The sequence below is a fragment of the Maniola hyperantus genome, chromosome 5 (assembly GCF_902806685.2).
Source record: "Maniola hyperantus chromosome 5, iAphHyp1.2, whole genome shotgun sequence".
NCBI classification, from domain to species: Eukaryota; Metazoa; Arthropoda; class Insecta; order Lepidoptera; family Nymphalidae; genus Maniola; species Maniola hyperantus.
Window position 1 is genome coordinate 9,248,912 of NC_048540.1, and position 18,506 is coordinate 9,267,417.

Below are 18,506 nucleotides of genomic sequence, written 5' to 3' on the forward strand. Positions count from 1 at the left end.
TAAGCTCAGTTTTATTGCTTTGTTTTTTTAATAAACCTAGGTACTGTTTTCAACCCCATGTAAACATTTTTAAATTATTTTTACCTGTTACATAAATAAGAGGTTAATATCATAGGGATACCTAATACTTAAGTACCTCAATAATTATAATAAATATTTTGCAATGTTAATTTTTCATAGCAAGATAAGGCTAGCTTTAAGTTTTACTGTAATATTCTTTATAAAATATTAAATACCCACAAAATATTTACATAAATAAACTTGAAGTAACTAATAAACTACAATGTATTGTACAAGATATTAAGTAAATTACCTCGTCCTAAATACCCATTTAACTAAATGTTGCATTATTTCACGGATGTAGATCGGTTATATCATGCAAATTAAGTACATACACCTAAATTGACAACCAGTTGCTAATTAGATCACGCTTCAAATTGAGCATTTACATAATACATTTTATGATAGGTAAGTACTAATTGATGTAGCGCGTAAGTACCATAAAAAAGATTTACATTTCCTTAATAAATAGTAAGCAAGATGTAAAAAGTGTTTCCGATGACAACATGCCTGTAATAATTGGAGCATTACAAATTAAGCACGTTTGCATTAGGAAATCTATCTTCAATTTGTGTAAGATGTTACGATGACCTACAAAAAATATATGACGGTAAGTGATGGTGTGAATTTATAGTTATAGGCACGTGTTAGATATTTGAATTAATTAATGTTAATTATTAAAGGAAGTCATCTTCTTGCTTATCACGTGAATAATTTAAGAAACTGGTGAAGTGCGTGTCAAAAATCAAAATACGCATAAGGTAGGGTTCCGTAGTGATCTAGTTGCAAGAAATGTTGACGGCGATTATTTCTTATACTGTAGTTTTTTTCAAAAACTGTCCAAGAAACCTATACCTACTTAAATGACTTTGTAGCTATTTAACAAAGCATCCCCCTTGGAGGGTAAACCTAATTTTTCGATTCTCACTTCTCGTGTTTAGGAGGATGTACCTACCCACCATGTAAACTCGCTTTTCATGATTTAATTATACCGCTGTATAGCGGTAACAGGTTTCTATGACTGAATTTCTACTTTACAGTACTTGTAGTTTATTTTTAAATTGGCTGTTACACGAACAGATGGACAGACGGTCAGACGGACTGGACGAAATTATAAGGGTGCCTTGTCTTAAAACGGAACCTTAAAACATTGATATTATAGTGTCAATGAATCACAACTTGCGACCTTGGCCTTGATTTACCTTTATCTATTATCGAATTTGTTAGACCGCTATCGTAAGGGCCGATTGGGTTTAGACCGGGCCTATATTGCTCAAGGGAAGGAGAAGCGTTGATGGTAAAAGAAATAGTCGTAGCTTAGGAACATTCGAGACTGGACCTGGATAGTCAACATTGCACAACTTTTCCGTTTGGCGAAAGTTAGGAAATTATAATGATGCCATCCTCCATTAGTGGAGAGACACGAGAAGAAGAAGAAGATATTGCTCTAACGGGGCAAGCCAATGTATCAATCTATACAGTGTGCTGTGTGTTTGATAAACCATATTTAATAAGACAAAATATGAGGTGTAGTACCAAATAGTTAGTGCTATAGGTTCTTTCTTTGTCTCTGTTATTTTACAAACGTTTGAACTTTGATCAAACGGTCCTTCCACAGAAGTTTTTCCAAATTCATTTCCGCGATCAGCTGTTTGCATTGGAGTTTTAAATAAATTCTTTTAGTCCTCACATCTTCCACGGGTAAATACTACGAGGCTCATTATTTTTGGTACATCTACACATCAGTAATCAGTCCTAACCTTAGCTTGCCTGGATGTTACGAAGATTTTATCTAAAATCTTGTATAATAGCCTATGCCACGGAAAAAATGGACGGGCACAATTACATCAATATTTGATTTTGCATTGCAAAGTCAAAGGCATATTAGAATTATTACCGGTGCAAACTTAATTTGCAAAGGTTAATAACACATATCCTAAATTAACTCTTTCCGTAGATATATGTAGGCGTCTATCACATAGATAGAGGTCAAGATAGATTTCGGAACCGACATGCTAAAGCGTCACATACATTTTGTAATAGGTAATTTAATCCGAATTCAAAGTTGCAAGATGGCAATCTATAACTTAAAAATAAGACTTTTGTAACGTGCAATACAAATAGCTTACCTGGTTACAGTAAAAATAAAATATGGCAAAAGAATTTAAGTTTATTCGTTTTAATTCGATGTTAATTTAATTTAATGAATTCTGTAGACACCACATACTTCTTAATAGAACATTAAACGACAAATATTTTTCAATTTTTAAACATAAAGTAGAGTAATTTCTGCGGGATTTTTTTTTGAGCTGCAATTTAGTTATGCGAACAATAGGCGAGATACTTTTTATAAAACAGTCCAAGATCCTATTGTATTATGACACCTATTAATACATAATAATATAAAAGTATGTACGACAAAAAAATGTGCGGATAGAGTTGTGGACAAAAGCGATTGTGATTTATAATGAAACATTAACCTTTTTTTAAACATTTTTAATTACTTTTGATTTAAAATTACCTACTTGAACTTAACCATTTTAAATCACTACTGTTTTTTAATAATATCGTAATTTTGTTGGTATTATATAAATAATTCACATTAATTAAAATGTTCACTTGTAAAATTTAAAATAAAGGCAACGTTAAAAGTATAAACTGTGAAATTGGAAGACGAATAAAAATACTTTCATAACATTTTACTATTTCAAAACGTTTTACAAAATCATAAAAGTTATAAGTAAGTAGATAAATTTTAAAGACTTATTAGTTTGTATGCAGTACGTTAACCTGATTCTTAATCTAATGAAACATATAAAACAACAAATATTTATAATATACTTAGATGATAGATGGAGATGTGATATGATGGATGATACTAAGTAATATCATAAGCATGTGCACCAGTGCACATAATGAATTACAGCAGAGGGCTTTTTATCGTGCTTCTTTCCTGTGTCAACAGGTAGGTAGGTAGGTAGGTAATAGCCATTACATAAATTTGTGTTTTCGAAAGCGGGTCATATTTTGTACCTACCTACTACCATAGATTCAGGTTTCTATAAAATTAGTAGGTGTATCCTAATGGTCAGCCGTGAGAGCGGTGGCTGGAGGCGCAGCTTACATGTCTAGGTTGGGCATAGGGTTGCTATTCTCTGCTGCTTAGTTTAAGTTAGATTACTGAGTTAGATAGAAAAAAATTTATATTAAGTAGAGGAAGGTATATCTTCTAATATACCACAACTAGACCACATGTTTTTTAAATTTTTTAAGAAAATCTATTGAAATTAGTGACTTGTTAGAATATGGTTTTTTATAGATTGAAAAACATACTCTGTAGGTATACAATAATATTATCACTATTATAAATAGCGATATTTCACAGTAGTAAACTACTTTCTACAAAATCGGATTATCTATAAAATAATCAAACGTAGATTATATACATCGATTTATAGATTATATATATTATCTAAACATAATACATTAATTTAATAAAAACGGACTATAATAAGTTACGGGTATAAAACCTAATTGAAATAAATTTATTATATAATTAAAATTAAAGTATTAATTTTAATTTGTATAAATTTTAAAGTTAAGCAGCTAAACCATTATATCAATACTCTACCGTTATAGTTCAAATAGTAATTTACGTATACGAAATTGTTTCTTTACATTGGCCGATAAATAATTAATACACGTAGCACAATAATATTTATGACTAGATGTTGATGCGGCTTCATCCGCGTGGATTTGGTTTTTGCAGAATCCCGTGGGAACTTCTGATTTTAAAGACCAAAATTTTTTAAAAGATTTTCCGGGATATAAGTAGCGTACATCATTCCCTGGCATGCAAGTTATTTCTGTGCTTTTCGTCAAAATCGCTTAAACGGATGAGCCGAGAGAGCCAGCAGGCAGACAGATAGTCTATTCGCATTTATAATCCATACTAATATGGATAACCATTGTTCAGAATGTATTTAAATTAGAGAGTTAATTAAGTGATGCCAGTCACTATTTACCTACTTACTTACTTTTGTTTTTCCTTGTATATGATCTTTGTTGAGTCGTTACTTGACAGCCCTACGTAACACGGTCGTGCGTTACGCAATTCGCGGGTTAGTTGGCTCGATAACTTGCTCTACATTCGTTTTGTCTTGCTGCAGTTCGCTTGCAACTGGCCACCTTACTGGTTTATTATCCCATAACAAGTCTTGAATATTTCATATTCAAGTTCTGAATGTACGAATTCCAGTAGGTAAGTTTTTGGCATCAATAATTTATTTGGTAGGTAGCTAGGTAGGTATTCTGTAAGGAACTGCCTGAAGTTACGAACATTTCAACAGGGAAAAGTGAATAAAACAATGTTTAAAATATTTTTTCCCAAGTTGCGATGAATATCGATATAAAACCCAATGTAAGGGTTTATGACAGTGCGGCGCTTACAGATTAAGATAATAATTACTTATACCTTTCGGTCCAGATAAGTAGGTATAATAAAACGGCTAAGGTTTTAAGGTTACAAATAAGTCAAAATAAACTAGGTAGATATGTAACTACATTGATAGATTTAAATTAAAACTTTTGTATGTACCTACCTACCTATAGAATATTTACTTTTCTTACTCGCGCAAATGTTCTATTAACAATCTACTTCAGGAATATAATGTTGGTACTCTTCAAGTGTTTACAATAGTATTTTATCATTCAACAATACCATTATTTCATATTCGTCATGTTAACAATCTCAGAAAAATACGCATTGTGTGCCGAGTTTCGACTTCCGAACGTTCGCATTGCTGAGAGCATTCGGTGCAAGGTTCCTGTCACGCTATTGTTTAAACCCGTTCCACGATAAATGATAATACTACCAGCCATAGAAGATTCAATAACGTAGGTTAGTTTAGCATCGATCGATTGTTAGCAAAGGAACAGATGATTCAACGTTCATATTTAATGTTCAGTGAATGACGTGCGATTTTTTGTTACTGATCATTTCAAAGGCATTGTTTGCGTTATCTGTTTGAGGTCTCTACGACGTATTATGTATGTAACTAAAGTATGCAACATAATTGTTAAGAACTATTTTAGCAATATAATTTTATTATTAACAGCAAGTATCTAACAAGTGCTTCTGTTCTTCCTTGTCTTTTAGAACTTGATACATTTAACTGATTGATAATTCCCGGCTTCGCACATTTATTTCCATAGCCATTGCATGAATATGTTACATAGTAAATGTATTATAAGCCTTCCTCGTGAAATGTTCTGAATAATAATGAAACCGTTATGGAATTTCTTTTACAGATTTTTGAACCAAAATAGAACCTAAGTATTACTAATGGGGAAAAACTACAAATAGGTATATGTATGATGAAAACATGAAAAGTCTAAATATTTCTATGCTGATTGCTGACACTTCGAACTCATCGAAGTTACACTGATCGCTATTGATTTGCTGTTACCCGTTGGGAATTTCGTCCATAACTACTATTCATCAGCATCAGATCATCACTTTTATATAAGACCAATCACCAACTCGACATTACAATCTTCTTAAAAACAGACTTGTCAATATCGGTTCAGATTGAACGGTGCTAAACATCGACATTTTTCATTCCTCCTCCTAAAAGAACCTTATTGTTTTTCAGGATAAAAACTATCCTAAATGCTAACCCATCGTCTTAGCTACGAGTATAAGTACTTAAACCAAGTAATTATTCAATATGTTCAGCTTGATGCGCGTACCGAAAAAGAAAGAGAGAGAGTAAAAAAATATTTCAAGGACAATATTATTTATTGGCATTAGTAATTTTTCAGGAAGTAATAATTTTTCACACTTCAAGTTGCAAATCATAATTTAATAGTATATGTTACAAATTGCTTTTGGAGAAATGAATGTTCTCAAAACATGCAACCGTCAGCCGGATTTCCTAAAAGTTAGAAATATCTGTAGCGCTTAATTTCTAAATCGTGCAAGCTTGACATTCACTAATCATTCATGAAGCAATATGCATACAACCGTTACTAAATAGATTTCTGTAACAGATTGCATTAGAAGGATGTATTATTAAACAAAAAAACTGAGCTTCGTGTAAAAGTTGAATTACGGAGTTTTTTTTACTTCATATTTATCCCCAGTATTAATTACAGAAAAGAAACATTTCACCATATTCTTGAAAATTTTATGTTCTAAGAAAATCGTTGTCATCAATATATTGATGGTGACCAACAGTGGCCAATCCAAGGTCATTGAATTTGGGTTTTCGTGTAATTTCAGCACTCCAGTTTTTTTTCCACAAAATTAGCTGTGTATTTTTATCACTACCTACAATATTATAAATGCGAAAAGGATTTTCATACACCTTAATCCACACGGGCGTAGTGATACATAAAAGTTTGTGATCATTACGCAATTTATATCTTATATCTATTTATTATTATACTTTAACAATTAAATATTGCAATCTGGTTTTGTATGTAGGTGAGTGTGCGGCGGAGGTACATCTACTTTCACTAAATTCACTGTGGTAGGACAATTGAAAGTAAAGCGAATCTGGAAGAGGCGATGATTCAAAAAACCGTGACAGAAATTGTTTAAAGACGTTTAACGATGTCGGATATTATTACAATAGATTTGTATGGGTGCTAATACAGACTGTTTTGTTTACAGATCGTTTTGATTGAGTTTCTGTTTCAAAAAATACTTATTAGATGTCAAAAAAGTACTAAATAATATTAAATATGTACATATATAAAATGCGGAACCAGCAGGATTCGAACCTGCGTCTCTGATGGGTATTGCACCCGGAGTGCCTTTGTGATCAATTGCCGGTTTCGTAATTTTGGATTTTAATGAATTTAAAATTATTAAAAAAAAGTGTACGTAAAACGCTATCATAAAACTTATAAAAAATATTGAGTACCTACTAAGTAATCCCTTTCCGATAGGCGTTGGGTTTTAGCGATAAATAATAAAGTATGTCTTTTTGTGGTTTGTTCTATTAAAGTTCGTTATTACTGAATCTATATATTACTAGCTGTCCCGGCGAACTTCGTTCCGCCTAACAGTCGATTCAATTTTTTTAAATTTTTCTCTCCGTAAAAACCATCCTCGTACTTCAAGGAATATTATAAAAAAGAATTAGCGAAATCGGTTCAGCTGTTCTCGAGATTTGCGATCAGCAACACATTCAGCGATTCATTTTTATACATAGAGAATATAAGGAAAGGCTGACTGACTGACTCATCTATGAAAGCACAGCTGAAACCTTTGGACGGATTGAGCTTAAATTTGGCATACTATTATAGCTATTATGACGTAGGCATCCGCTAATGAAAGGATTTTTGAAAATTTAACCCCTAAGGGACTAAAACAGGGGTTTGAGATTTGTGTAGTCCACGCGGACGAAGTCGCGAGCGTAATAGCTAGTTCAGTATAATCAGTTATGTTTCAGACGTAAATCTAACGACCCAGACCCACGCCCATTTACGTTACTTAATTGAAAAACAAAATGGATTCACTTTCCGAAATCAGCACAATGAATGAATATAATTTTGTAACAATATTGTATTCTTTTGTTTTTCAAAATTAATGCATCTACTCGTGCCTACTTATTCTTTTGTTTTCATCTAGAATCCAAGTAAGGAATACAATCGAATTTTTTGGGTCAAGGGATAATTAAATACATAAATGTTACCTACTAGGTACTTATTTATTTATACAATATTTATTAAGAGCTTATCCAATCACGTTCATTGTAAACGTTCATAGAACTCCCGTATAGTTCCTTGCATATCTGTTGTTTTTTGGCATAATAACACCTGTATACTTTGCCACCGGGTGGTTCATATCTAGATGCTCTTCGTGTGGACTGTTTACCACCGCAATATCCGCACCAAGAATCTATACAGTTGTAATTTAACGTCACTACATTAGCATCTGTTTTTAATAGTATTTTACTATCACTTTGAACCAACTCTTTCTCTTTTAATCCATCAGGATACGGTACATAGTTATTGAGAGCACAATTAATCGTATTGTCTTCACTCTGTTCGCATATAAATTCCTCCTGTGATAATATGTTGGATTCGTTCGGCCTCGCTACGTTCCCAATGTCTACCAATTTGGTGTGTGAATCAACATCGTCCTTCTTATGGCATACTCGCCCACCGTCTGAGTACGCTAAGCAATCGATCAAATAGAATATTTTATTCGGAATGTTGTTAGACAAGAATAACAACTTATCAATATTTTTATAATAATAATATTTGATAGATTCACAATGATATAGTTCAGACATCTGTAGAAAGCAGTATTTAAGAGTTGATCGAGGAATGGCTAATTGAGTGATGGAGTATATTTTAACGTCTCTACATTCAAACGATGAACAGTTGTAAAATACTCCATTTTTTGCAGTCGGCAAATACGGTTCGTGAGATGGAATCTTGTCGTTAATATGTCTTCTACGGCTGGGAGTAATGGACTTTTTGCAATAAATTAAATTTTTCTGTAAAATGAATTATAATATAAGACAATACCATTTAAGTGCGTTGTAGACCTACCTATAAAATCCCCCTACGATTTACGAATACTTATTAAACTTGGGAACCATATAAAATATCACGATAATTATACACGTTACATAATAAAAACGTTTTCTGCCTACACTTCGAGGCCCACGTGTTTTTTGTAAAAGTTTTCATTTTAGTATTCGTGATTTACGCATTATTGCTTATATCAATAATTCAACCAATTTACATAGAAATCTGTTACGCTAAATCACTAACTCGTTTTATGAATGCATTTAGTTATATTTGTCATACATAAAAAAATAAGCATTTTGAATTGTAGAGCAATTAAATAATAAACCAATTAATAAAAATAAGTTTAATGAATAAAATATATAGGTACGTTTATTTACGTATATATAAGTAATTAATGAATGTAAAATGATGCATGGGTATAGGTAGGTTTAATTTACCTTTTCGATGACGCATACTACATCCGAGTTATAACTCTGAAAATTATATTGAAATATATTTATGTTTAGATGATACATAAAGAACATAAACTATATCAGTTGATCATTATATTATTTTTTTCGTGGTAGATGACCTATTCGTTATATTATCTCGTTAAACCACGAGAACGAAATACTTAACAAAATAATTAGTTTGCTTTAGCAACTCGCATATAGGTAATTAGTATGGATTTAAACAAAAAAAATATCTAAGATTGACCAGAAAATAAGTTTTGAAATATACTCTATAATTAAAAATATATATATATATATATATAATTTTTGTTCTTTCTTCTTTAACTCGTTCTTAGTGATAGCTTAAAGGTATATTTAACACAACTTAGGTAACAGGTAGGTACCTTGTTAATAATAAAATAACCACCTTACCGCTTGAACTTTTAACAATAAAACGCTTTGACAGATGACTAAACATAAAAAAGTGAAATTCATTTCTACAACAATAATTACATCATGCGTACAAAATAAAATGCCTATTGGAAAACGAAAAGTTTAATAATAAAATTTTAACTATTGATCGCTTCATTGCAAAGTCATTGGTAGTAAATTGGATAGAAGTTTGTATTAAAATGCAACGTAAGTATATTGTTATGTCACAACTCACAAGATTCTAATAAAATGTTTGGTTTATCCAACGAACTAATTATTTAGTTCGTAAGGTTTACCATGCCAGACTGAGACACTTGAAATAAAAATCTGCCGGGATTACTAGTGGGTATCCCAGCTTGTATCTAATACTCCTATACCTAAGTAAAATAAAAGCAAGCACGCTAAAAGAAGTGAAGGAAGAGTCCTGATATTTTCGCTAAAATCAAGATCACTAAAGGTGAAGTTACGCAGCGATCGTGATGCATGCATGATATGCATGTCGTCAACGGTAAGCATGGACCTACCTACTTTTTATTTTAAAATTTTAAGCACGGACGAAGTGAATAAAAAGTATATTGTCCATACTATGAATCGCTTCACTGATTACTCGATTCGATGGAAGGTTATTTACGGAATTGATTGATGAGCATTATAACTGGTTTCATCATCATACCGATAATCCTGCACTGCTGGACATAGGTCTCTTATAGCGACACGCCACGGTCTTGCGCCGCCTGAATCCTTGCTAACTTTGATAATATGTAAATCGTGATCAGCGGAAAATTCAAGCGAGTATGGATCCTCAGTCTACAAGATGGGCTCGTAGAGGTGCATGAGAAGTTTTGAATCAAGGTAAGTATATTTCTACAAACTCACCAGCAGAATAATCTCCTGTTTATACATTGTTCATCACAGCCACGTTTGCTGAAGTTGACTCTGAAAAAAAAAACAAAAATTTTAGTTATTTATTTACATGTGAGTCGGTATGGGTTTATTGACTGTTATGGTCCAAGAGGTCCGTGGAAAATGAGGAGGTTGGAAGGGCTGAATCCTCCGCACAGTCTTTTAGGGTAAATGCCGAAGGAGGGAGGCATTAATAATAGGTAATATAAGCATAAATGAATATGGCCCAATTATTTACTGGCAACAATTTTTTTTAGTTAATATCTATGCAACTGAGCGTGACTCAGCGTTTTTCGAGATTTTTTTGTGCGAAAATTTTTTTTTAATCAATAATACCTAACTTTGATAACTATCTAGATTCTAGATTAACTTGGAAATTTTAAACATGATTGAAATACAACATTGCATACAAATCGTTACAATACTGTTTCCTAAAAACCAATTACATATTCTATATCTAAGTAGGTATACAAGAATTGCTCGCTGAGACAAACAAGAGCGAGTATCCTAGGTCCTATATCTAGGACCTATATCTACCTATATTATAACGTATGACTACGAGTTTAATAAAGATAGGTTTGCTAGGATAACATAACAAAGGCAATAGGAAATATAATGATAGAGTGTTACTGATTGATTATACACACAGTCCACAGTTAATATGAGTAGGTATTGTTACAAGATTCAGGGACACACTAACTAAGTATTTTTGTACAAAAGTCTCTTTTGTACACTCTTCTATGAATAACATGACAATGAAAATAATTACTCCGTAAGAATGGAGCTACTTGGCAACTTACTTAAACCACTAAATCAACACGAATGAGAAAATGTTACATTTAAGTAACATCGGCAAAATTTTCTAAACGCTTGCTTAGTAGGTACGTACGATAACGAGTACTTGCTATTGTCATTATTTGAAATTAGTTGAAACTGAAAATATCTATATTGTAGATGTAACGATGATGTATGAGAGCCGAGCTTAATCTGCTCTAGTTTGTACAAGGCTGTAAGTGGGCGTACAAAGATTGGTAGATACTCGTAAGTACGTTGATATATCTCAATGCCTACTGCCTATGCATCTTTTCACAAGAAGTATTTGTGACATTGAAAAGTTACCCACTTATTTATCCTACGTTACGTCTACTCTATCATGTAGGTACTCGTACATCTTTACACTTATCAGATTAGCTGATGCCGGCGACTTCTTCCGTGTGGATTTAGTACTTAAAACTCCGGAAGATCTCATTGATTTTTCGAGATAAAAGTAATCTACTTATGTCACTCTCAAGGTATATCCATGCAAAAAATTACGCCGATCCGTTGCTTCGTTGCGGTGTGATTGAAAAACAGCGAACTTACGCAGTCATAATATTTTTCTGGTGTAAAGCCACGGAAGAAAAATCAAACCATAGGATTTATAAATACCTGTCAACTATTACATAATCCGTGCCGGTCCCACGTTTAAAGTATGGATTGACGAGTTCATTGTACATTGCGGGCCGGCCACCGAGTAGAAACGTCTGTGGGGCCGGCCCTGCCCATGTTGATCCGTTTTCATACAAATCAAAGGCCCAGAACGGGCACGGAATCGCTGAATTACAAAGTAGGTAATGCCTTTATCTCTGTGTACGAATTAATTATTTATCGAAGGTCTCTGACAATATTTTAAATTAATATTAGCCACGTTATTCATGACTAATATTCCCCTTTCCCCTCCAACTAAGCGTAAAGCTTATGCTAGGAGTCACAGAGGAGAATAGTAGGCCCCATGGAACTAGAAATCAGCTTAACTTATTAGTAAGTAAATGCAGAAATGTATCTAATAAGTACTTAGCGCAGAAATGCAGCCAGTATTCTTGGCACCATTTCACGTGGGTATGATTTTTATAGTAATAAGATAAGGCTAGCTTTAAGTTTTATTGTGATATTTTCATTAAAAAAAACTTATTAGTTACGCAGGTTGGGCACATTAGACGTTGGTCAAATGTTGCACATACCTAGTATAACGATCATAAAACTTACGTAGACACCTACACGTAAAAGGAGGATTTTCCATCTATGGATATTGACCTACTCCATTGACATTAATTTAAATAAAAAATAAATAAAAGTGTTTAAATTACTCATTGCACTAAATTTACAAACATTTTAATTTCCTTGACTCACAGTTCACTTTGACTGAGCGCTTTTGCTCAAGTTTTATAAGGTTGCGCGTAGGCAGGCGTCATACTCTACCATCACGAAATAAGATACGTCAAGATTAGGTAAAACCAAAGAATACTCGTCAAATAACAAAATGGGTGTTGTAGGTAAATGTAACAGAATTAAATTAAGATTCTGATTTTATTTCATCCTTAATTAAAATTTTCAAGAAAATCCGTTGGATACCTACTGATAGTGTTATAATATAACACACATTTTAAGTATACTTAGATACATTTCTGTTGGGCTTATACGCCCAGGGTTCATACTTTGGTTATCATCATTTGGGCCAAAGCCTATCAATTTATCATCTTCAACTTTTTTTTTTCATCTTCAACTGAATTGCTTCTCCTCATAGTCATGGATTTGACCAGCATATTATACGAGTAGATTACCTTTTTATTTTTAACCGACTTCAAAAAAGGAGGAGGTTCTCAATTCGACTATAATGTTATTTTATTTTTTTGTTGTTTGATGACAAGTTAGCTACTGACTCCAATCTCATCTGGTAGAAACTGATGATTTAGACTAAAATGGAAGCGAGCTAACTTGGTAGATTTATGATAGTTCAATTAATCAATATCTACATACCTCTAATTGGTTTCTAAGCGGCATCGTACCTAAACCATAGGTAACACCAGAGACTAGGAAATGAAAATTTCTAAATTGCTCCTGACGGGAATCAAACCCGGAACATCTGACTTAGATATAATACGATAGCGCTCAGCACTGCGCTATGGTAAGTCAGTAATTATTAAGAGAAGTTTTCCTAGCTTGCCCTCCAGCGCTTTCCATATATATAACAATGTAAGTCTACACGTTCGACAAACAAATATCGATCCACCATTAAAAAAAGATCGATCCACCATTTCTGTCATGTAGGAATTTTTCGAATAATTTCTTTCAAATATATAATATGAAATTGATACTGTTATAGGATATGTAGCTCAATAATGCTGCTTTTGTTACAATTTTAAGTCGAGTACTTACGCTCTAATTTTGACAAGGTTGTATGTAGGCATACTGGACATAACAATGCGACATGGATATCGTCATCGTATGAAATATAAGTGACATTGAAAAATGTAGGTGAGTATGACGGCCACCGTGTTATGACTGCTCTGTAGCAATTGCAAAATACTTAGCAACTCATTAACTAGAGTTCCTATTTACTGCAGTTTTATGATCTTTACTAGCAGTTGCCCGCGACTTCGTCCGCGTAAAATTTCTGGTTTCTCATGAGATCTGCAATTTTCCCGCTGCAAAAGGCCTCATTTACCTACTCACTCAGTCTCACCTTAAGGGGGCTCAGGACGGTGCTTTCTTCATACAAACGTAGGAGGGTAATTACTACATTATTTGATACTGTACGCTCAAAACTAAGTATTATATCGATTAATCTCGTCATTATCTAGGTTTATTGATATATGAAACATTGAAGAAAATATTGATTTTAAAGGAACGAGCCTCAAAAGATTCCTATTTTAACACTAAATTTGTGACAACTTTGGGCGTAAATAAATGAGATTAGGGGTATGAAAATTCTAAAGAAATTTAACATCAAACATAGTTTATTTCTTCATTAGTTGAAATAACTATAATTTGCAACAACAAACTCAGTAGTTTTTTCTCAAAAATACTTTTCCTAAACCCTTGATTTCAGTGAAAATCATCGTGCCTCTCACCTTTCTCATACAATGTCAAGTGAAAAGCAAACAGGTTCGGTCGAGCGTACTGCGTCACCTTAAGACACGGAACCCAGAATACCTAAATGCCAATTTTCATATCTCTAACTTCAAAAACATAAGATTTTCTTTCCACCCCCATTTTACTCCCTTAGGAGGGGAATTTAGTTAGATCCTTTCTTATCTGATACCTATCCCTAGAAATAGCCTACATTTCAAATTTCAAGTAAAAATAACAATTGTTAAAACTTTTCTATAAAAACATTGCCTCTCTATTTTACCACCCTTAAGGCGGAAATAGCCCAAATTGAATTATACAGATTTTTATTATTTAAAGCTAATAACCCAAATGTCGATTTTCACGTCTCTAACTCCAAAAACATAGGACTTTCATACAACCTTCGACCCCCTATTTCGCACCCTTAGGGGGGGAATTTTTCAAAACCGTTTCTTAGCTGACACCTACGTCCTAGAAAGAACCTACCTTCCAATTTCAAGTTTGTATGCTTTATAGTTTCTGAGATTTCGTGATTAGTCAGTCAGTCAGTCAGTCAGTCAGTCAGTGAGTGAGTGGTATTTCTCTTTTATATATTAAGATTAAGTATATTAAGTATTATGTTTAGTTTTAATTGAAGCCTCAGTAACTTAAAGGTCTCAGCGCAGTACATAGAAATCGTTGGTCTCTAAGTGCTTGATATGATCTACATACTTCTACATAACCAAGTACACGCATAAGATAATCCTATCTTATGCGTTTACTTAGTACTAACACGTACCTACTTGAAAAGTTTTTTACCTTGTACGAAACATTAAATATATATTATATTACCTAATATTATATACATGATTTTCTAATAGCCAAGCTATGGAATGGCATCAAACAAAACTTACTTTAGAGTAAATATTTCTTTCTCGTGCAAATAAAGTACAATAAATGCAAGATTTAAAAATGGATAGACAATTATCCATACTAATATTATAAATGCGAAAGTTTGTCTGTCTGTCTGTCTGCTAGCTTTTCACGGCTCAACCGTTCAACTGATTTTGACGAAATTTGGTACAGAGATAGTTTACATCCCGGGGAAGGACATAGGCTACTTTTTATCCCGGAAAATTGAAGAGTTCCCACAGGATTTTAAAAAGCTAAATCCACGCGGACGAAGTCGCGGGCATCATTTAGTATTAAATAAAACTTAAATCTTAATTAAAAGAAAAATAAACCAACATTAGATTAAAACTAAAATAAATTTAATTAAATCTAAAACCTCATAAAGACCACCGCAGCGAGGCATTGTACCCAAGATGCTTGCAGCATTACCACTTTGGATGGCCAAACTAATTCTTTGACCAAGGTAGCTGCCAGCTCTCGGGTCCCCGGTTGACTTGATAACCCTTTTCGAAATTTCCTCAATAAGAGCTCGAGCCCTGAATGCAATGTAAGACGTATCTATAGGAGGTATGTCACTTAGTGTTTAGCCGATTTAAAAAAAAGCGTTTTGTGGATTGACGTGTACCTATTCCAATTTCAAATTTAAGTTTATTAATAGTTTATTTAATAAATTTGTAAATGAGTAATTGTATCAAAATGTATTACAGTAAAGCGTAATTTATAGAAAGTGTCGCATAATGGGACACTGAACGATAGTGAAAATGCAGTCGTCCTGCGCATACTGATCAGATTTATTGACGTCGAACTTGTTTGTGTTGACTTATTATTGTATAATATTGACGATTAATATGCCATGTTCTTCTTTCCCCACTGCATAATATTTTAGAAAATTTAATCCATACTAATATTATAAATGCAAAAACGTGTCTGTCTGTCTGTCTGTAACCTTTTCACGAACCATACCTACGTTTAACCGATTTTGACGAAATTTGGTATAGATTGAGCTTTTTAAAAAACCTAAATCTACGCGGATGGAGCCGCGGGCATCATCTAGTATCGTAGGTAAGTGGGTACTGGGTAGGTATAATTATTATGTACATGCAGGCGCATGGGTTGAATATTACTATATACTTACCAATGTGTTATTGAAACAGGTATTTAAAAATAACATTCCGCAGTATTTTTAATTATGTAGGTACCTATTACCTAGGTACGTGTTTAAAAATATAACCCTCGTGTTCTAGTTGTAGTACTACTTTTATCGCAGGTAATTCTATTCCAAAGGAAAGTAGGTAATAGTTGCGGTTTGTGAAGTACACAAACATTTCTGTTTTCTGGATTCTGGGTTGGAAAACCAAAATAATAAAATTAGAATATACCTATACCTACTCGTTTATGTATTGTAATTTTTTTTATTATTTATTATATATTATATGCAGGCGGTTAGTGCGGTTGAAAAACATTTTCTTGAAAAATGATTGCTGTACCTACGTTTGTTTATAAAAGTCAATTTTATGGTATTTTAGATAATTGTACAAGTACATACATAAATAGGTACAGTACATACGGGTCGAATACCTAACCTGCGTTTTTTGGAAGTTGGTTAAAAACTCTCTTAATCTCGGATATCTAAATAAATATTTCTTATTTTAGTTTTTAGGCATACCTATATATTATGTTAAACTAACTTTATTAAGTACCTCTACAACGGGTTTTCAATATTTTTAGCAACTTTTAGGGCAAATAAAAGACTGAAGTTGACATAATTAATTTAGGGCCATGCGTTTGATGTTGAACTGGTTTTATGAATACGCAAATTATATTTAGAACTTAGGCCGAGATTATGAAGTTACTTGAGTATTTGAAAAAAACCGACATTGAAATAATGAGCCTTAAAGGGGGTTTTTACGAGAGAAATATGTACCAGATCTTAACTTCTAAATTACTCACGACTATTGTGACTATAGGTATAGTTAACTATGAAAATCTGGTCGGTAGAATAATATTAATGTCGAATAATTAATAGAAAAAGAGAAAAATTCACAACCATAATAAGTTTGTTTTTGATTAAGTACCTATATAATTGTTCTTTTTGGTTTACGGCAGGACGATTTTAACTACAGAACCCTATGTTTTACGTGTTTTGACACACTCTTGACCAGTTATTAATATTTACTTGGTTTCACATGGGCTCACCTACTCTGTGCATAGTGGAAACGAAATATTTCCTCCTGAAATGGTTTCAGTAATAGTAAAAAAACCGGTCAAGTGCGAGTTGGACGAAGGGTTCCGTACCATTGTACAAGATATACCTAACACTTTTATGTAGAATACTGCAAGTTAATGACGGACTGCACCATCTATGAGTATATGATTTAGTAAATAAATTTTTTCATGGACATATTTTTTTTTTTTGTTAAGTGACCACAAATTCACAGTTTTTGGATTTTTTCCTTTGCTTGTTCTATAAGACCTACTTACCTACAAAATTTCATCATTCTAGGTCAACGGGAAGTATCCTATAGGTTTTCTTGACAAACACGACAGATAGTCAGACAGACAGACAGACGGACAAACTAAGTGATCTTATAAGGGTTCTGTTTTTCCTTTTGAGGTACGGGACCATAAAACGTATTTAGTAACGAATATTAAACAAATGCACATACAAACTTGGTTTTCAATATTTATTTAGTGATATGAAAGAAGGTAACACAAGATCAAGGCTTTTAAATTTTTAAGTAGGTAGCTTGGCCTTTTTTATGATTTGTATGATTTGGGAAGTCTTCTGGGCAATGAACTGTTTTTTATAAATACGATGATCTGGTTTTGCCTTTTTCAACGTAATGTGTTCGTTGACTTTTTTATAGTTTGCCTAAAATAGTCCTACATCGTTTAGGGGAATACACGTCATAATATACTGTGAGTCATGTTCCTTCAGCGATACGGTTGATGTGGTTTTCCTTAATATTTTCAAATCTTTATCTAGAATACTGACTAATTCTGGATTAGTAACTAGTATGAGTGACATAGCTTAGATTTCCTGTTTGGATTATAGAATGACCAACAATTTATCTTCGGGGTCGTAAGCAGTGTATTCGTACTGAGGAGGCTACATCTGAATGGGCTGACACTAGTATGGGTGTTCCCCAAGGCGGAGTGCTCTCTCCTTTACTTTTTTCAGTATTCATCAACACATTAGTCTCCATCTTAAATTTCAGCTCCTATCACCTGTATGCAGATGACTTACAGCTGTACATTTCATTCAATGCTGAAAATGCGCTGGACTCCATTCTGAAACTCAATAGAGATCTAGAGGCGATCCGTATCTGGACCGAAAACCATGGTCTCCTC

The 18,506-nt window shown here is 33.1% G+C and overlaps 3 protein-coding genes across 3 annotated transcripts in view; all 3 read right to left on the reverse strand.

The window, feature by feature from the left end:
* LOC117982376 (uncharacterized) overlaps positions 1 to 18,506 on the reverse strand; it is a 43,462-nt gene that overhangs the window by 19,280 nt on the left and 5,676 nt on the right. The window contains exon 2 of the mRNA XM_034968731.2: positions 10,350 to 10,409. Within this exon, the coding sequence (XP_034824622.1) occupies positions 10,350 to 10,376 (27 nt within the window). The 5' untranslated portion in view covers positions 10,377 to 10,409. The remainder of the gene's footprint in view (positions 1 to 10,349; positions 10,410 to 18,506) is intronic.
* LOC117982554 (endocuticle structural glycoprotein ABD-5-like) overlaps positions 1 to 18,506 on the reverse strand; it is a 116,807-nt gene that overhangs the window by 9,530 nt on the left and 88,771 nt on the right. The window lies entirely within an intron of this gene.
* LOC117982377 (uncharacterized) lies at positions 7,772 to 9,592 on the reverse strand. Its single transcript, XM_034968734.2, has 3 exons — positions 9,474 to 9,592; positions 9,048 to 9,083; positions 7,772 to 8,573 (listed from the first exon to the last, which is right to left on the reverse strand). The coding sequence occupies exons 1-3, from the start codon at positions 9,534 to 9,536 to the stop codon at positions 7,797 to 7,799; spliced, it is 876 nt and encodes a 291-aa protein (XP_034824625.1). The 5' UTR covers positions 9,537 to 9,592; the 3' UTR covers positions 7,772 to 7,796.